The following is a 20,719-nucleotide window of genomic DNA, read 5'->3' as shown; positions in this document are numbered from 1 at the left end:
CACGGATGAGTAAAGGGCTGCATAAAAGAAAGTGAAAAAATGGAAAAAAATTGAATGAAGATGAATGAAGATGTCTCAGCGTATTTATCTCAATCATAGATTAAAAAAGAATTGTTTTCTGAGATGCAGTATGCTTTGATAGCTTTGTTGAGGCACTAAAATTTAGTGTACATCAATGGGTTTAAATCATTTAGTAAAATGACACTCAGGTGAGCCTGAGGCCCCGCCCCCAGTAGAACGGGCGCTCTGATTGGCTGATTTGAACAGCGCTGCCCACAACACACAGCAGCAGAGAGCGTGAGTAATTCCCGAAAACTGGAGGACCAACTCAAGATTTCCACCAAGAAAACAAAACTAAACTGACTTTCTGCTTTCTGAAAACTTCACACCCTTCAGTGTCGCCGGTAGGTCCCAAACCTTTGCTTCATCTCTATGGAAATAAAGTTTGTCCGAAAATGTTTCGCCTGTGAGGAATAAACTAAAAAAAGTTGAAGTCTGCTCCCGTTTCCCCGTAAAGCCCATGAGGGAGCCGCGTGGAAGCTGCGAGCTGAAATGTTCAATACGGTGACTTGAGCGCCAATGCGCTGTTTTTTTAATGGCTAAAATGCATAATAAGCGCCGTGCCTTCGTTTTTCCGCGCGAGCCACGGTCCCATTCAAAGAGCAAGGCTGCAGTTCAAACCCGCCACCGATTCCGCTGCTCCACGATGACACCTGATTGACACTGACGGACCTCCGTTAAGTGTGACGCCACTGACACGCACGCATGTGTGTGTGTGTGTGTGTGTGTGTGCGGCTGATCGTGGGAGTATTTAAGAGCATGTTGTGTTAGTGATGTGTTCTTCAGGAAGAGGAGGGGGTAATAGATTCCCTCTCAAGATGCTGTTTATGGAATCAAAACAAACCGACCCGCACAGCTTTACCCTGCTGGGCTTTCCTGTAGTATCAGGACAATAATTACATTAATTTAAAAAAAAGAAGTGTGTGTCCCACATTGTGACCGTCGTGGTTTCCTGTCACGGGAAAGAGGGTGAGGTCACTGCTCTGCAGGTGCTTCCTGTAAAGAGGGCTCACTTCAGGGATGTCTCTGACACTGGCCTCAGAGGCATCTGTATACGGGCTGGCCTTGAGGTTTAGCTTTATGGTCCTTCAGGGGGTCGTCAGGGCTCTGGAACCACGCCCGATAAATGAATATTTCCACAAATATGCTCTTAGTGCTTGGATCATAACATGACGTGACAACAACATTGTGCCACACTTATGTAACTAATCGGCACGCCAACGAATGATCTGCACTATTGATCCTAACACTCATCAGGCAGCGATAGGGCCGGACGCCGCTGGCTTGACCCACTCCGCTGTTGACAAACGCGGTGATGGATCAGTTGAATGTGCTGCCTGCGTTAGCAGCTTGCTGAAGAATTGACTGAGTCCAAATTGATCTTTTCTTTGTGAACATTCTCCAGAGGATCTCTGCATTCGTTCTGGCAACTTTTCTCTGTTTAGTTTCCTCTGGTGCATTTACTGAGCTAATGATATGTAAAGCTGCACCAATGTTTTTTTTCATTTTTTTACATTGAACAATAGACTAAATCGTTGCTTGCAATGTAACCGTTGTCCCCCAGTGGCCAAAAAATGAACCAATAGAAGTTGATGGTCAAACCTTTTTGTCATTTGGAGATGCCAAGTAGAGCATATCAACTTTAAATAAAACCCTACAGGTCTTAGATCCTCCGGGTGAAATCATTAACTTGAACTCAACCATGTTGATTTTGTGTAATTCTGAGCAGGAAGTGTTCACTAAAAGGATCTGATGAAGGCGCTATGTTTGTTTACTGGAGTTCATTGTTCTTGTGGTAATTGTCCTTCGCGTTGTTGGTAGATCACTGGAAACGCAGCGCGGCCCACTTCTTTCTGAGCAAGCTGTCACTGCCGAGCTCTCAGTGAGCGAGTGGCCACCCCAATTCCAACTTATCTTTACAACCACCATCTGCCTGATCTTTGGCCTTGGGCCACGCGATTTGGGCCGACCGGGGTTCCCGAAGGAAGTTGAGGGGGGCGTACACACACACACCAGATGAGACAAAGAAGGCTTAATGAGTTAAACATGCACGTGAGCACATATGGGCTGCGACGCTGCGTGTGTGGACACAATGGAGATGATAATGAAATCTTGGATTACCCCTCATTTATTTAGGGTACAGCTTTGTGTGTGTGTGTGTGTGTGTGTGTGTGTGTGTACTGGGTGCTGTAATTCTGAAGGAGCGTGCATTGTGTGGATGCTGTAAATATTTTCCCCAGTATAGCATTTCTTGTGTGATCGCTGATTAATTATTGTGGTATTTTAATGTTAAAAGTCCTATTCTTACATTTTAGAACTAAAGGCCTCGTCTTGGTCGGCTTAAGTTGAATGTGCATTTAAACATGCTTGAACCTCCTCTTCTATGGGGCGGGATTTAGAGACCGCCTACTTCTGCTGTGTCGTTTTTGCTGACTGGTGGGTGCCGATAGGATGTTTTACGTAGTTCTGACAGTGGCTTATGTGAAAATAGGCCCTGTCCCTATACCCCTTGGTCAAAAGCACGACTGTGTTTCCGCTCACTGAAGATCCAAGGGTGTCTACCACCATCTCTTAGCACTGGTGGGGCTTATTAAGGTGAAAGGTAACCCATTTATTTTTCTTAACCCCTCCCACACACACACACACAGACAGAACTAAGTTCATTATTTGACAAACAAGAGTGGCTCATTAGGCCGAGGTTGACAACCTCCGTGACCTCTCACGGCTCCTTGGTCTGACCTTCTGTGAGGGGATGTGAATGGGCAACTGTTTATGCTACAGGGGCTTATCTAAACGGACCCCGATGAAGCCGGGTTCCATTGCAAGGCGGGGGGTGTGTGGACGTAGCAGAGCTCCGTTTGGGGACAACAGATCCCAGATGATCGGCACAACTCCCAAAGACATCTTTTGGTTTGACACACTCTAAAACATCCTCCCTGAGGTGTTATCTGCAGAGAAAGGTGTTCACACTGTTAACTAATGTTGACCATGAAGGAGGAGCCCGAACCTGTATTTACTCTGGTGGGGTTGGAGTAGACGTCCATTGCTCCAGCAGAGCGTCGTTATTTTTCACATTTTTTTCCCTCCTGGTTGCAATGCTCAGGTTGGCATGCTAATGAGCTCAGCTATTTCAAACTGCTGGCCTGCTTAATGCACGGCTGCGACTGAAGTGATGATGTCATTGCAGTTGGTGTGTGTGTGTGTGTGTGTGTGTGTGAGGTCAGCAAACACTGCTCTGAGTGGGCATCTTGCCCGGCCTGCTGCAGCTGAAAGGATGCCGTGCCTGCCCGTGTAGGACTCTGCTGACATAAAGTTGGGGGGGGGGGGTAAAGTTTAAGACTGTAGGTTCACCTGCTTCGTTGGTGGGTTACTGCTGCTTTTCATTGCCTTTTTTTCCGCGGACATAGCGTTTGACGCAAGACTAGAAGAATTGATCGACGTACGCAAGAACCATAAGGCACTAGGCGGCCAACGCATGTTTGGAGCAAACCAATGCATACGACCGACTGCATCACACAGCCCCCATTCATTCATCTCTTCAGCTGACAGAAGATGTCGTTTGAAGAAACGAGAGTTTGTCAAATGGTCAGTCAGTGTTTTGGACAATGCCATGTCTCATTGTATCTACCGTTTTGAGCTGAGGACAAGCCTGTGTGGCTGTTTCTACTGATCTGGAATCAGTTTGCGTGGGTTCCTTTTACTGGCCTCGGCTATGGAAGGCAGGACGGGGGATCCTGAGTGAGAACAGGGGGGAGGGCGGGCGGGCGGGCTTCTAAATCCCGGCGATGACCCCGTGGCGTGTACGGAGCAGTGGATTAGCATCACACAAATCAAAATGGGATTGGCAGGTGGCTCCTACTCACTCAAGCCTTTAAGATGGACTTTGCTCACAGTGTCTCACCTCCAAGGAATAAAACTCCAACAAGGGCAAGAGGAAGGAGGCCAAGACTTGTTTTAATCCTGCTTGAAGGAAGAGGTCGTCTTTAACCACGGAGTAGTGTGATGAGCAGGCTTGTTCAGGCCTGAGGGGGGACTGAACCGCTTTAGAAAGTAATGTTTCATTGAAGATGCAGTGCTTAGATTGACAACAGCGCGCTGAAAGGTATTTACTTTGTCATTCTCCTCAACTGAATGAATTCCCCTCTCGCAGGCCGGGCCCCATCTGTAATGAAAAGGGGGAGGAAGCAGGACCAAATGAAACGATCCTCCGACAGGGTAATTAAGTCCAGACACAAAGGGCTCAGCAGGAAGTAGTTTTATAGAGGGGGAGACGGTATTCTCTGGGGGGAGTGTTTGGCCTTTGTGGGAAGGGCGCAGGAGGCTCACTGGCCCGCAGCCACTTCACACCAAGGGTACCAGGCACACAAAGGTATTACTCAGCCGTTTCTGTCTGCTCAGGTTAACAAAATGAAATGCATGAAAATAGAAAAAGAATCTTCTTCAAATGGGATTGAGCTCTCAAAAAAAAAAAAGATGTGCATTGTATATTTTACCCCCGAAGGCCCAATGCTATAAACACAGAGCTAACATGACATGCACACGGGTCTCTTCTTATAGTAACTTAGTGTTACTTTTGATGTGCACAGATATAGTGTTTGGGTTCAGGCGCTTCCACGATGATCTGGCAAGCCCTTCTCAATGAAGCCCACTGACCCTTCAGACTCCATAATGTGTAGAGCGATGTGCCCTAGAGCCAATTTATTTGCGCCAAGCACACGTCCTCTTTTACCCGGACTTTGGGTAAAAAGACACCTAAAGAATCAAATGCTGAAATAAGGCATCATTCCCCCCCCCCCCCCCCCTCCTTTGCCCTGCAGTTTCCTAAAACTGCACATGCACTATGTTTTTATTTTTTTTGCTCATATTTCCCCTGAGGAATGCACAGTGGAAAATCAAAAGGACATCAGCGCCCGGAACGTTCCACTTATTACATAAAGCGTTGTCATGTCCTTTTTTTTTTATCTTCTAATTTGCACTTATGCACGGGTGCTCCCGCGCACCGCCGGGCAGCATGAGCGCGCCACGTGCTGCGCGTGTGTGTCGTGGCGCCGCAGCGTCGTGGAGGTGGATGCAAATGCTGTCTGAAATAGCGCTGATCCTCTTAACTGATTACTAGCTGCGGCCAGAGCGAGGGAGGCGTGGGGAGCACGCGGACAGATGTCTCGCCCCCCCACCCACAACAAAACTTACACAGAGCACCTATGTTTAGGACGGGCTACGGGGAAGATGGTACCGCATCCCTTTCCTTTAGCAGACTGTCTGTTTAATCGCACGTGTGTTCCCAGACGGCGCTATTCAGCCGCAAGAAGTGGATTCTGTATTGAGCTCCTCAAGGAGAACACCGGCTTCTTAATGACTTTAGCTGAATTAGTGCAGGATTTGTTTAAAGAAACTGCCTTTTTGACAAATTGCCACCATCACGTTATTTTATTTCTTTCAGTGTTAGTGACCCCACTCATACGGTCCCACCGCATGAAATTGAATTGTTACTCGGGCATATGCACTTCCAATCAGTATTAAATATGAATATTACACAACTCATTCAGTTTCCTTAATGGCATGCATGGTTTGCTTCTCTATAAAAACGAACGTGCAACTGGAAACATCATCTGATGCCCAAGAGGTGTTTGAGTCCGTTCCATGTCGAGATGGCGCATCTCCTGAGGGGATAAATCCCACAACAAAGCTTTAAATTGGTCCTTGGCAAAAAGACGTAGGTAGTTAAATCCGAACCAGAGAGGGCTCTTTTTGTGCACCAGCCTCCTGGGCCTCTATTCCCTCGGTTAATCCCTCTTTCTTTTTGGAAACACATTGCCGTGAACGTTTGCTCCCTTTCAACGGCCGCGTAGAACTCTTGACGGCGCGGTCTGAAAAACACGCCACAGCTCCTGGAAGCTAAAACCATGCTTGCGTGGAGGTGACGGAGGAAAGGGCCCATATTTCCAGACGGATGGCGGAGCGGTCAGAGGGCCGTGTGGGGAATGTGCGTGGTTGTGCTCGGTGTCATGGTGGCGCGCCCTGCCCTTTCCAGCATGCCACCCTCAAGTTCACCACCACCATAAAACATGTTTTGTCTTCTTTTGGCTCCTCTTCTGTCGTCCTCCTCTGCTTGACATTTGACTGTGGGAGGGGCGGGGGGTGGCAGATGCACACACACTAGAGTCCAGAGCCAAAGATTTGCCCTTTATGTCCTGTGTAGTTCAGAGGGAGCCTTCTCTCACGCCCGCGTGCTGAAACGAATCCATTCTGGATTGTTTCCCTTTTTTGAAGTCCTAAATGTTGCCGGTTGGTCACTGCCTTTGGTTGTTGCCACTTTGTGGCCTTTGGGACGTTTGTCTAGAAGACTACTGAAACCCTCTCGGGCTTGTTATCGATGACACAAATCAACCTGGATCGGTCCGTAGGCGCATTTCCATTCAATCGCCGAGCGGGTTTTCAGAGACCCAAAAAACAAACGCAGAGTCCATCAATTGTTTGGTCAGAAGTTGGGGCTGAAGTCCGCGCATGTCAATGGTCCACCAGGAGACCGTGTACAGGTAGAGGTTAGGAACTGAAAAACCAAGACCCGCTGCCTTCTAACAGTCTTGCATAAAAAATAAGAAAAATGGAGAGGTCTTCAGGAATTGGTTTTCAAACAGAAATGTCAAGCAAGCGTAGACAGGTTTTTAGTTTCAGCCAATCCTGGAGCGTCCACACGCATTTGCTCTGTCCTTGAACATCTGCTTGTGAAACCTGCCGTAGACTCTTTTTGAACTGCACAAGGTATCGGCGCATGTTGTGGTTCAAGTTCTCCGTTCATTGAAAAGTTCACTTATTTCCGTAGTGCACGACCCGCTGGCTTCACCAAAGGGGCCTCATCGTGGGCCAGGAGGGGGGTTGGGGATGTAAAGGAAGTTGAGCCCCCCCCCTAACACACACACACACACCACACCTCCACCGTCCCATCTCATTCCATTTCATCCCGTCGTGGTTGGTGCGTTCCTGGTTTGGTTGCTGGTTTGCAGATGAGAAGGAGGTGTTTGTGTGTGTGGGGAGAGAGTTTGGCAAGCTAAGAAAACAATAGAGGCTTTGTGAGAGGGTCCCACCGTGACCGGATTGTTGGAGGAGAGAAGTGGTGGTGGGGGGGGGGGGGGGGGGGGGGCTTAGCGAAGCATAGCCACTTCATTAGTCCGGGCTCACTGTTTGCACCTCCTCCTCCTCACATCCATCCTCCCTCCCTGTCAGTCTCTCACTGCCTTTCCTTCGCCACTCTCTCGCAGAGCCACAGAGGCAAGAGTCGCTCTGGCAGGAGGGTGCAGCTTTTATTTATTTTTTTCCTTCCCTTCTGTGACTCTGCATCAACGTGCTTCTGAGGCTGACTGCAGGTGATCAGAGCAGCTGGCTGGAAACCGTACCGTTGTTTGTTTTTCTTCTCTCCTGAGGTAAGTTGTCTCGACCCGTCCCGTCCCCGGATGCCGACTCGCGTCTCCCCCGAGATGCAGCTCTGGGTGTCGGATGACTGCCCGCAGCGCGCTCTCCGGCAGGGTGAACAACAGAGGATGTGATCTCAGTGGTTATCGAGGTGTTTCTTGATGAGGATGCAGGAGTTGTTGTTGTTGTTGTTGACTGCGCGTGATGACATGGGGGGGGGGGTTGGTAAACGCCATGCAGGTAGAAGTTTCCCAAACCCATGTTGGTGTACGTGTTTGGCTTCATTTGAGGTGGTGTCTTGGTGTCTGGGGAGCATTGAGCGAGGGGGTTGGGTTGGAGGTGGAGGAGACTATTGCCTCAGCTGTGTTGACTAAATTATCAGCGTTATAAGGATCTACTCGCTTGTGATTGCTTCCCCCCCCCTCTCTTTGTCAAACGCACACCCCGGGGACCGCCGAGCGTCGGGTAATCCTTCACATCCTGTCTGTGGGGGGGGGGGGGAACGCACCCGGACTAACCTCGTCACGTCCTCGTGACAAAGTCCCATCCCCTAAAAACGCAAACTCACTAAAACAACAATGTACTGATTGGGTTCTTTATTTATTTATTTATTTTTACCCGGAGGGCCGTTGGCAGCATCCCGAGTGCTCGTCCGCAGCTTCTCTCAATGTCCAACTGTCCTTTCTAATGTTCCTGCGTTAGCGCTTAGTCAGAGTACTCGGGGCCACGGGGAGCTGCGGGGTTTTCTCCTCTTCCGCCCATTCATCAGAGGGCCAATTCTTATTTTGTTTTTATTTACTGTCTTTTAAATGAAATGATACAGTGAGGAAGACTGTCATGTGTGTCGTCTTTCTTGATAGCTGATGCCTTTTGCTGAGGAATCACTCGGCACCGGTTTGTTATTCCTCCCCATCCCCTTTTACCCCGCTGCTGATGCTGTTGGGCTTCTTTCGGCTCCTTTTGAAAGCAGGACTTGAATACAGGCCACATGGGGCCGGACGCCGAGCCTTATACGGTAGTAGTGGGGTGTTGATAATGCAAATCATCCATTCTAATGACTGTGGGCTGATTTATGCACCGGTGCCCTTGGCCGGGTCGATTGCAGGTCGGTCACGGGGTTCGTTCGTGTCCCGGGAGTCAGAAGGCTTCAGAGCATAAACCCTGCATGTCATTCATTCAAGCCTAATGGTCTCAATGTGTCCACCGGTTTATGCACATGTGGGGTCTCTTTTGGTTTCGGTTTGTAGATATCTAGAGACAAATCTTACAAGGGAGTGGGGGTGGTGGTGGTAGCAATTTTAGGTTTATCCTTCCACTAGATCTGTTGGTTATCCGGCAACTTTGATGGTGCGGCCCTTTTTGATATAATTTCTTTTTGACCCAACTGTTGTCTTTTCTCTCTTCACAGAATGAAGAAGTGAATCATTCGTGACCGCAGTCATGGCTGTGCAGACTGGCATCCAGGTAGGCTCATCATCATCTAGATTAGTAGTTGGTGTTGACTCGGATTCACTGTGGATAGTGGTACAGGAGGGAGATGACAATAAAGAAAATGTTTTTTTCAAGTTTGAACACATCACTAGATCAGTTTCAAAGCTCTATGTAGCGGTGGGGCCGAACTTGACGTTAATAGAGCCCCCTTTTTGGGTGGACCAGTGCCGTTCATGCAGTGAGTTACTGGTCATTGGGGGGGGGAGAAATAGTTATTCCGGTTAAACAAAGAGGTCAAGACATCTGTCTCTTGCTCAACAACTGCTGTTGCAACGCGCCGTGTTGTTGTTGCTCTGCGTGTCTGACGTTCCACTGCTCCGACCCCAAGGACTTTATCTGCACATGTTGAGGGAGGGAGGGAGGGAGGGAGAGAGGGAGAGAGGTGTGACGTAAGGAATGGGGATTTTTCATTTCTTCTTTTCACTTTCCCTCCCATGAATGAAATGTCAGCCATCCCAGAACAACAAATGTATCGTGTTACAGATTTGTCCCATAGCAGGAGAAAGGCCCTCTGTCCGTGTGTGTCCGTGTGTGTCATCTCGTTTAAAATAGTTCTCTCTCTCTCGCCGCTCGTCTTGTATGCAGAATGATATGCATCCAAGTGCTGGGCACACAGCGTCGGTGGGAAACGCCTCGGGCGGATTGACAAAGCTGTGAAGTAGCTGGTGCTGCAGCTCTTTCTTCGCCACGAGATGGTGTTGATTAACGGGGTTTGTCTGTGCCAAGCGCATGGGTTGAGTAGTGGTACCCATCCACTTTACCCAGTAGTCATTGTTACTTTTGTCTACAACATGAGGAAAAATGGTTTGTGCATATCCAACAAAAATCTCTTCATGGACAATTTAATTTATCTATACAATCTTGTAAATGCTCAAAAATAGTCTTTCTCTTCACGGTGCGAACATCAGTGCTCATGTGTTTACGGTGGACATGCGGATAAATGTAGAACAAAGCGCCTTGTAATGGAAGGCACCCTGTGAGGGCATTGATCCAGCTCGGAGCTTCACTGCGCATGTAGAGCAGTCACATGCGATAACTGGCCCCTCTCTTGACCGCGCTGTTCACCCGCGCTGAAAATACACACACACGTGGAAGTATGGGCAGCATACGCGCTGATTTATTAACGCAACAGCAAGCGATAATGTCCCCCCCCCCCCCCCCAAATGACCGGTAACTCGCCTCAGATGTCAACAAACTGCAAATGTTTCCTTAATTTCAAGTTGAGACATTATTGTGTTGTCCCCTTGTAGCATCCATGTCAGGTAGCTGTAGAAACACACACACACACACACCACACACACTCTAAATGACCAAAACAAAAAAAACATTGAAAAGAGCAGCGTGACCCCGTTTGTTCAGCCGGACCAAACCAAACAGCTCTGGGTTTTGTTGCAATCCGTGCAAAGGTCAAAGGTCAACCACCAGGCCATGGGAAGTTTGATCAATCAAAATCTCTGTGAAGGACCCATTGATCACATAGGAAATGGTAATAAAGAACTAGATTAAACTCCTGGTCCGAGAAAATACAGGAGGCATTACGGTGACAAAAGGTTTTTGATGATGCATTCATGAGTTGAGAACTTTAGAAAGCCAAGAACATCATGTGCGAATTTATCTTCAATTTCAACACCAGATTTATATGATACTTCTTTCTTGGGTGTGGAAGGAGGGAAAATTCTAGCACCACGGCCCACTTTTCCCTCTGATATTGCTGCTATTGACTATTGTTCCAGAGAACTAAGCCATCCTTGGTATAAGTGGCTCAGGTTAATAGTATCAGATAAGCCCCACCCACCTAAATAGTAACACACAGGCCTCTGCAGGATTACCGACCCGCATTCCACAGGTGATAAAAGATGCAATGGTGCAATGCAGATGGTAATTCAGTGTGCGCGTGTGTGTGTCTTTTTGAAGCTCTTTGTGCATGTTCAACATGTCCTCTCCCAACCACCTTTTGCGGCTTCAAAGGACACCTTGATGAGGACGAGGAGAAGATGATAAAAATTGTTTGTTTGCATTTCCCCTATCCTCCTTTTGGAGCTCCCCCGACAATCAAATTACTCAAAGATGAGTAAATGGGTAAAAGTTGGATGTTATTAAAGGGCTTCAAGTTCTGCACTAAATATTGCCCCATGATGTTTGTGTATTCTCAGTTTTGAGTTAACTTAGTTTGAGCATTAGGGCCATATTCATGATAATGAAGGACTTATTTCCACTCTGCTAATTGGTCCTAATCTTCTCTACTTAGCATTGTGATTAGTCCTGTTGTTGCATCCCCTTTGCTTAGTCCCAGTAAGCAAGGAGACTTGAAACCTTCAGAATCCGCCGGGTCCAAAGCTCACTAAAGCTTCAAAACACACACACACACACACACAGTCAAAAGCAGTTCATCAGCGTATAATAGCCTCTCTGTTGGACTGGCCACAAGGTTTCCAGTTTGTAGGCTGAAGAGAAAGCAATGAACTCAAGGCCCAACTCGACCGGGCCGTGTTTTAATCACAAGAAGCCATTCAGTGAGCGGACGTGGGACGTCTCATTATTGCTCAACGGCATTTGATGGAACTCTAGATCACGGGCTGTCTCTCTAACAGATGTCAACACAGAATATACAGGGGGAGTGATGTGACGTCTGCACAAGTCATCATAGTGCACATCTCTCCCGCCTGTTGCCAGGGAACAATTAAAAGGTCAAGACAAAATCATATGTTTATTTATTGTAAATGAAGTCATGCTGTTTTTGAGGAGCAGAGGCTTTGTTGTTCTCACCTGCTTTTGAGTTATTTAAAGTGTTGACAACAATTTGGCTTTAAAATTCGGACACATTTTTCCTCTTTATCCCAATCAAAATATGTCCACATTAGTAATGATGTCACTTCACTACATGGCGGTGCCCAGGATTGTTTTCCCTCCCTTCATATCTTTGACTATGTGAGGGCCTGTCAGTGTAAAAGGCAGAGTGGAGTGGAAGTACGAGAGGTCGAAGGGATGTGCCAGTGGAGAAGGATGTGATGAGACACCCGTGATCAGTGGCCCGCTCCAGGCACCGAGCCCCGGACTGTGAACCAGTAGCAGACACCCATTTAACCAGTGGAGTGCAACGGCATGCGATCGCCTCTGTTCTTCCTCCTGGATTTACTGCGAAATATAATAAATGGGGAGGCGAGGTTGTGGTTTTCACTCTGAGCAAAGTGGTGGCAGTCCATTCTGCACTGCAGTCTAATAATGGGTCTTCTCTCCATGAGGAGAGACGGTTGGTTAAAACCACCACTAACTGACGTCTCGGATGTCATCCTGTTTAAGTTCCTCTGTGGCTGCTCCAGGCCCCAGCGTCCCCGCCCCTGGGCAACACGTAAATGCTCGATTCTTTCTCTCGTGTCCAGGTGTGGTTCGGCGAGAAGTTCGATGCCCCGTCGCTGAGCCCCAGGAGCCCGAGGAGCCCTCGCAGCCCACTGGCCCAGCGGCACGGCCCCGGCCTCACGGACGTCTTCCAGTATGACCAGTGGCTGGCAGTGCGACATGAAGCCACCCTGGTGCCCATGCAGGAGGATCTGGCCATCTGGCTCAGCGGCATGCTGGGTAAGAGCTGCATGCCCACTCTGCCGTTTTTATATTTTTTATTTGTTCGACCCTCTGCTTTTCCCTCACTCACTGCCTGGTATGTTGCTTTGACATATTTCAGAGAAAGCAGATGTTCATTTGTGTTTCTTGACGGGGTAGATTGTAGTGGCATAGATACAAGCAGCAATGTATGGGTCCAGTTGTTATCGCTGTTGAAATAATGGGATGTATTTACTTCGGAGTCGCTTTGCATCTTTTCGATTTGTCACCAATGATGATAACCATAAGAATTGGCTTCTGAAAATGATTGCCAATGACCACCTGGCAACCCACGCTGTTAAGTCCTGCTATGTGAATCCACACAGGGGGGTTACATTATTTCGGTCCCACCCCCCCACCCCTTGGATAGGAAAAATACCAAAGCTGACTCCCGTGTAATTGGATTTGGATGCCGCCATTTCCAACTGCGCCCCAGCAAACAGAAACGGGAAGTGGAACCAAATCCCTCATTGCATCCTCCTCTACTATTATACCCACCTCTATTGTCCCCTGTGACACAATGGAGCATTGAGGAAACTGACTCTGTCTGCTGAGAAGGGGGGGGGGGTGGGGGCGCAGAGTTTCTCACGAGGACTGTGTGCAGGTACAGAACGCTCAGCACGAGTGATTGGTACTGGGACAGCAGCAACATGCACATGTTATTCAAAGCGATGTGCCCCCCCCCCCCCCCCCCCCCCCCGAATGCCGCACACACGGATGGCGTGCAGCGGATAGGCCCCCGAGGCTTGGCGGTTGTAGGCTGGAGTGATCTCTCGTCTTTTGGATTTTGTTTCCAATGTGAATTCAGCTCTCGTTTCTCAGGGTGCTGATTTACAACAAGGGGTCGTGGGAGTGCCGGGATCAACACAAGAGACTCTGTAGAGGGGGGGGGGGGGGAAACGTTTTTCTTAAATCTGTTCCTTATTTCTTATTAATCAGAGATGTGGTTTGGCCCTGCAATAACAATGTGAATCTAATCTTTTATTAAGTGCCCTCGTTAACAGAACAACTTGCAATGTGCTGTGAATTTGTGTCGCCTTTTTGCAGGCGAGGAGGTGAGAGCCGAAATCTTCATGGAGGAGCTGAACAACGGCGTGAAGCTGTGCCAGCTTATCGGCGTGCTGCAGACAAAGATCGCCCAGAGCTGCCCGTCGGCGGCGTGCAAGGTGAGTCGGACCCGTCAGCCAAGGGGGGGGGGGGTGTATTTGGGGAGAACACAGCCGGTCACAGAAGGTTCAAATAGCTGACTTAATTCATTTGTGGTCCAGTTAGCAGCTCATGTGATTTACCCCCCCCCCTCGCAGCTTTTCTCCACGAGGAAGATAGCATGCAAGCGGGACGCTTCTCCGGGTTCCTTCTTTGCTCGAGACAACACCGCCAACTTCCTGGCCTGGTGCCGCCACGTCGGCGTGGAGGAGACCTACCTGTTTGAGTCTGAGGGCCTCGGTAAGAGCCACCCACTTCCTTCATCTCGCTCTACATGGCTTACAGCTATAGATTGCTCGTTGTGCTCCACCTTTCTCTCATTCATATACAGCAGTATTAAATATTGTCCGGCAGACTAGAATGTGACCTTTTCACGAACAAGGACTTGAGTTGACCTTGCAACACTTCCCTCGTTATGTCAATTTTAATCTTGACCCACAGTAACCTGGCAAATATTGTAATAGGCAGATTAAACAAAAGGAATAAGTACTGCAATGTCCAATCTTTTATGCAACAAAATGCCACAGCTGCCAAGTTATGCTTTTAAACTTGGGAAAGCAGTATCATGGTGATTTTCCCTGAATGTGTTCAAGCCACTGTCTACCTTGGAAAAAAATCAATCAAATCTAAAACCTTTTTTGAATCAGGCCAAGTAACAAAAAGCTGCATTGTGGCGTCGTATGCAAAAGAAGACAAATCCTTGAGGAGTTCTATTAAATATCCCTTCAATAAGAACGAATGTAGTTAACTCTTAACCATTGTGGAGGATGTTAACAGGGCGAAACAGACTAGACTGCGGCTGTAAGCTCCTTTGCGGAGCTCAGTTGTTTAAGCCGCACTTCTTAATGGTTTAATAGGATCTGTCGTGGAGAGCAATCATCCTGAGTACGGTGTGTGGAGGATCACTGCACTACGAGGAATGGTTCTCTAAACCAAGGGTGTCAAACTCATTTCAGGTTTGGGCCAGATACGGCCCACTTTGATCAAAAGCGGTACGGCCGAATAAACACAAGTAAACAAGACAAAAAAGACAAAGAATAACAACCACAGCGTATAATATCCCATTCGCACAGCACCATGGTCAGTACAGGTGTTCCAGCCTGGAGAGGTCCACCCAGTGTAAGACTGGTATCCATATCTCAACGAATCCTTTGGCATTGTCATGGAGGGTGTGGGTTAACTTTTCCAGAGAAAGAACTTGCAAAATCCCCTTATACCGATTGTCCGTAGAAGGGGTGTCTATAAATCCAGAATCTGAGAATAGTCTTTTGTGCTGTACACGACAGTATACGTTATACAGTATACGTTTAGTGTCCTTTCCTCTCCTCGCACTGTTTACTTTGGCTGCCAGAATACATTGAGGGGGTGAAAGTGCAAAGTCCGATCAGGGAAACCACTTCTCTCAAATGTTTGTATATTTGCACATTTCCAAAGCATGTGTGTTTGTACTAGCTTCAGAATTAAATTTACTACAAGTAGGGGAACCTAGGCCACGCCTCTCTCTCAGCAGTGGTGTACAATGCAGTCTGTGTAATATTTGAAATTGATTTGATTAAGAATTGATTTAAGATTTTCGTTATTTGTTGTAGCACGTCAGGTTTTTGGATATGTAATGTCTTATTTGTACATGGCGGGAGAAATGTGACTGTTGGAGAGAGTATTTTCTCCCCCGGCCCTCAAACGAGTAGGAGACAAAAGGGAAAAATGATTCTTAAATCTGAAGTTGACCCTGATCCTGGTGTTCCATACAAAAGTTTTTTAGAACCTCCAATTTAGCTTTTTACGAAGGGACAGTTCTTTAAAGTGAGTAAGCCACAATTTGCCTCCTCATTCACACATTGATATCTGCACAGCGGTTGTGCTGCCCAGCAGTAGAACTTCATGTTGGGGACTCCGAGCCCTCCTTGTGGCTGGCTTTTTGCAGTTTACCTATTTCCAATCTAACATCTTTGCCCTGCCAGATGAATTGTGTGAACGTTTTATCCAAGTCGACGAAGAAGCTGTTTGCAATTGCGTTTTCGTGCTGTAGTTTAATGACTGTCCTTTTGCAGCTTTTTAAGTAGGGCTCACCTGACCACCCTGACAACCCCGCCCAGGGAATCACTAACCTTATCTCTGTGTCACGTTTCCAGAGTGTAGGACGCACATTTTCGTCCCGCCTCCTCCCCGTCATTTGCGATTGCGTCGCATTCGCCCCTCGAAGGCCGAGACGGCGGCTGCTCACACCGTCTGACCGTAAACTGTTGCCTTCTTTTGCCTCAGTGCTGCACAAGGAGCCTCGGCAAGTTTGCCTCTGCCTCCTCCAGATCGGCCGCATCGTCTCCAGGTGAGCATTTGAGTGCACAGCAAGGAGGAAGAGGAGGAGGAGGAGGAGGCGAATGAGAAGAGGCAAAGGTCAACGCTGTTGTGTGACCCTCAGATATGGCGTGGAGCCCCCCGTGCTGGTGAAGCTGGAGAAGGAGATCGAGCTGGAGGAGACCCTGCTGATGGCCGAGGAGCCGCCGCCGGCCGTCAAGACCTTCAGCGTGTGCTGCCAGCACGGCGGCCTCTACCAGCCCGGGGTGAGTTCTCTTTTTTTTGAAAGATCTTTCTTTCCTCCTCTTCACCTGGTTGCTTTGATTGCCAGCAAATGCTGACCTCGCAGCGCACGATGCAGGCGCAGGAAGTGAGCGCCCGCGGGGGGGGCCCCCAGCTGATCACGTCGGCGGTCCATGTGCGACCCATTCTGGGAAGCGTCATGGCCGCCCCGCGGGCGCTGACACATTGCGGCTGACCACGTGGCGCTGGGCCGCCGTGACTCACTCACTCGCGCGCAGCCTTGAAAAACATGCGCACACACACACACACGGGAGGAGCGCTTCACATTGCTGCTGCTTGTTCCCATAAGAGACATCCGGGCCAAAAATATCTGCACTCACTCAAGCGGAAGGCTGTTTGGATGGGAGCATTTCACTAGTATGTATGTATGTTACCAGATGTGTATTTTCTATGACACACTCCAATGAGCAGCCGGTAGCAAATGCCGCCAGTTGTCCTCAGTCTCCTCTCGGAAGATGCATTTAGAAAACATATATGATCATTATTTGACACGTCAGTGTCTCATTTCTACCAAAACTGGAGAACCTTAATCGTTTTGGTTTTCCAGCCATCTGTTGGGATTAAATGATAATATCGTACGTTCCTTCCAACACGGCCGCATTGTGACCTCTCCTGTGTCTCGTAGGAGCACGCCATGGACGACCTGCCCTGCAACTGTGCCAACAGGGTCTCCATTGAGTACCTGTCTGAGGGACGCTACAGACTGGGAGACAAAACCCTCTTTATTCGGGTGAGTGCTCTCTTCGGCTCACCTCACGCCAGTAATCCAGATCAGTTGGTCAGGCTGTTGTAACACACTGATTTAGCATGTGACAGTTTAGCATTGTGTTACTCTGAGACTCTGCAATGAGTTAAATGAAGTAAGATTCTTTTCAGTCGTAATCCCTTTACACAATAATAGTTAAAATATTCATTGTAAACCTGCCCAACACTAATATCTATTGTAGCACTACATTTAGCATCCAGTTCCATCCAGACAATTTGGGAAAGGGAGATAAAGAGGTTGTAGAAGAAGTTGCAGTGTTGTGTAGTACAACCACGAATGCCGTTGACATCCTATTACGATATCTAATAGGATATCCTCGTGTATGTGTTTGTGTGAGAGGACTCTGGCAGAGCTGCAGGAGGCTTCACCGCATCCCTGGAGGTTGTGAGTCCACGCGCGTAAGCTCGTTACTCGGTGGCGGTGGATTACATCAGAATTACTCTGCTGCCCGCGCAGCCGGGACGCGCTCTCATTCATGGATCCCAAGCGGCTCTTTTGCGCTCGTTGTTGATCAACCAAACGTGTCTTTTTGTTTACCAGCTGACTTATTTTTTCCCCACACAGATGCTTCATGGGAAACATGTGATGGTGCGCGTCGGCGGTGGCTGGGACACGCTGCGCGGCTTCCTGATGAAGTACGACCCCCTGCGAGTGCTGCAGTTCACCACTCTGGAGCAGAAGATCCTGGCCTTTCAGAAAGGCCCCCCGGGCCTGGGAGGTCACCACTGCAACGCGGCTCCAACCCTTCCTCCTGAGATGGACCCCCTCGCCGCCGTCAATGACCTCATCTCTTCCTCGTCCTCGTCTTCCTCTTCCACCTCTTCGTCTTCTTCCTCCTCCCGCTCGGCCTGTAAGCCGGCGCCCGGGACCGCCGCGGGTCAGATGTGTTGCTCGAACGCCGCCTCCCCGGCCCGCACGCCCACGATGCCCAGGAAGGGCGCTGCCTCGGTGCCCAGGAAGAACCTGCAGGGGACCCCTTCCTCCCCGAGGAAGCCCACCCAGCTGCCCCTGCCCACCACCACCACCAAAGCTTGCCCCTCTCTGCCGTCCAAGCCGGTGGGAGGCTCCAAACAGCCTCCCGTCCCGGGGAGTCAGGGGGTGCAGGCCCGTCGCCGAGCCCTGACTCCAACCTCGGCTCCATCGCCTGCACCCGCGGGTCCGAGCCCCGCCTCCAGGCCGAAGCTCCGACCGCCAGGGCGCGGCCCCGCCTCACATCCCAGGAGCCCCGTCTGCCCCGAGCCGTCTTCCAAATGCCCCAAACCCTCCAGCCCCTGCGCTTCTCCGACCGCCACTACTGTGCCCCGCCCCGCAGCCGCACTAGCGCGGGGCCCCGCCCCTAAAGACGGCAGGCCCCCGTCAGGGGCCAACCAGCGCTCACGCCTCCTTGCTCAGCGCCGTCCGGGCTCGCCGGCCTCGCGCCTCCGCCTGGAGGCCGCCAGGCGGGTGCGGGCGGCCACGAGAGGGGCCGCAACGGCAACTCCCCGGGCCCCCACCCCCAGTTCCCCCGCCGCCTCGCCGGGGCCACCAAAGCCTCCCTGCTCTTTGCCAAAGAACAAAGAGGTCACGGCCAAAGCCAAGGGGCCCGTCACGAACAAGGGAGCCGCTGCCCCTCCACGCTGCGCCGCCCTCCCCCCCCGCAGCATGGCTGCCCCTCCATGCGCCGCCGCTGCTGCTGCTGCTGTTCCAGGGCGAATCCCAGGGGGCAACGCAGGCCCTTCTCCCAACATCAAAGCCAATCAGAAAACATCAGCCACAGCACAGCAGTCGGGGCGAAAGCAAGCGCCCCCCATCGACGGGATGTCCACTCTGAAGCCGGGCGCGGCTCCAAGACTTGCTGTGGACCCGAAGAAAAAAGGCCCCAACGTCCGAGGCGTACAGACGGAGCCCAGCGCCTGCAAGAAGGCTCAACAACACAAGGGCAAAGGCGAGGACCCTTATTTTGAAATGAACAGTCGGAGGAGGCAGAGGACGTGACGGAGCACTTTGGTGTAGATTTCTACAACAAATTTGATTTAGACGTTTTTCGTACGTTTTTGTTATCTTTTCCTTGTGAATGCCTTGTATGTCTGGTCTCTGTGGCGGTTGAATGGTCAGTTAACCTGCTCAACACTAAAACTTGCACAACATTTACATTTTAACTTGAACACATGTGATGCCGTTACAAATCCTTTGTGTCATCTGACTTTTGCAGAAAAACTTTTATTGAAGAAAAAAAAGCCTAACAGTAACCGCAAATCTATTGGTTTTAGCTCTACATTGTAAGAGGAAACAACCTCTTGGGGAAATGCACTTGGGTGAACATTTGTAGGTAAACCGATGTTTCTTGTATTCATCGCAAAGCAGCCCAGCAGTGTTTTCTACAACAGGTAACCAAAGTTGACGTTTGTGGAGCTCAGTAACACAATGAATGGTTTCTCTTTATTTTTCTGCTCCCCAGTGAGAACACATTTTCCATTGGTAGATTGTGGGACGCAATATATGTGTCTGATGTTGGTAGCTGTGATCAGTCTTCTGGATGGCGCCGGACAAGGCGTCATCAGAAACGGATTTTCCTGTTGTGTGCCTTCATCAGAGATGTTTTGTTTCTGAGCGGTATTTGAATGTATTAGATGATCGGGGGGGGGGGGGGGGGGGGGGGCGGTTCAAGGTTTATATATTGATATGGTTTTTTTATATGGTTTCTAATTTGTGTAGAAATCTAGTTTTCTATGTGGTGTCTGTGAGTGTATACAGTATAAATAGATATATATATATATATATATATTATCAGTGAGGCTTTTCTGTTTGGCACTTTATGGGACCCGTCATGTTTGTCGGCATTTTAATGTTGATTGTGTCTTTTGTCATTTTGATTAATAAATGGACAAATGTTTTAAAGTATTTCACATTCATTCATTTTTTACATGTTATGTTTCAAGTGTTTTTTTTTTTAAGGATTTATTTTTCTCTAAAGCCTCTAAACATTATTATCCTAAATACCCAACAGGCTGTGGAAAGACATTGTTAGAGTCCAATCACGCCTACTGTAAGCGCGACTAATTACTGGGGAATATTTAAGTCACAAAGCGCCTTTTAATACCAAGTTAAAAGAAACCATTGTGAGAAACACTGCAGTACGTCTGGAATTATGCAAATCATGCTGCAGGGGACGCGCAACCCTTAACTCCATATTGAAGGAACCTTTTCACGTTTCTGTCTATCACTACGACTAATGTTCGCAGATAGAATGTGAGTTACCAAAGGAGATTCAAATCCAGTTTGATTGAACCCCACGACATGTGCTAAGAAAAGTAATTAAGTTTTACGTAGGTTGAGTTCTTAACAAAATGAGCAACAAACTATCGCTTTTGTTTAAAAATGCTTTTTTGTAAAAGATAAGAGATCAGATCAGTTTGAAGGACGCATTAAAAGAATTTCTGTAATGTTAGAAAAATGGAGTGAACATTTCCCTAATAGCTAAGATGAACCTGACTAAACAAGTGAAATCCCCAGATCGAGTGCAGGCCTCTTCAGTCACATGTGCTCTGCTGCCCCCCGGTGGTGCTAAAGGACACTACACTCCTGGGCGGAGTTGGGTGGCTGAATGCTGTG

The 20,719-nt window shown here is 48.9% G+C and overlaps 1 protein-coding gene across 2 annotated transcripts; it reads left to right on the top strand.

Moving 5' to 3' along the window:
* The first annotated feature begins 295 nt into the window (after positions 1-295).
* Positions 296-19,757, top strand: gas2l3 (growth arrest-specific 2 like 3). Of its 2 annotated transcripts, none has more exons than XM_037460745.2 (9): positions 296-404; positions 8,879-8,934; positions 12,342-12,537; positions 13,606-13,724; positions 13,863-14,004; positions 16,027-16,090; positions 16,184-16,325; positions 16,988-17,092; positions 17,693-19,757. In XM_037460745.2, exons 2-9 carry the CDS (start codon positions 8,911-8,913, stop codon positions 19,100-19,102), a joined length of 2,202 nt encoding a protein of 733 aa, XP_037316642.2. In that variant the 5' UTR covers positions 296-404; positions 8,879-8,910; the 3' UTR covers positions 19,103-19,757. The 2 variants fall into 2 exon arrangements, with proteins under 2 accessions (XP_037316642.2, XP_037316643.2); XM_037460746.2 differs by lacking the exon at positions 296-404 and adding an exon at positions 7,283-7,481.
* Positions 19,758-20,719: the final 962 nt, after the last annotated feature.

Source organism: Pungitius pungitius, chromosome 2 (assembly GCF_949316345.1).
Source record: "Pungitius pungitius chromosome 2, fPunPun2.1, whole genome shotgun sequence".
Classification (NCBI taxonomy): Eukaryota; Metazoa; Chordata; class Actinopteri; order Perciformes; family Gasterosteidae; genus Pungitius; species Pungitius pungitius.
The sequence above is the reverse complement of the archived record's forward strand: the minus strand, read 5'-3'. Positions and strand labels throughout refer to the sequence as shown.

Coding starts and splice junctions, on each gene's coding strand:
- gas2l3 (XM_037460745.2), top strand. CDS start 8,911: ATGGCTGTGCAGACTGGCATCCAG. Junction 14,005..16,026: donor GTTTGAGTCTGAGGGCCTCG/GTAAGAGCCACC, acceptor CTTTTGCCTCAG/TGCTGCACAAGGAGCCTCGG. Junction 17,093..17,692: donor ACAAAACCCTCTTTATTCGG/GTGAGTGCTCTC, acceptor TTCCCCACACAG/ATGCTTCATGGGAAACATGT.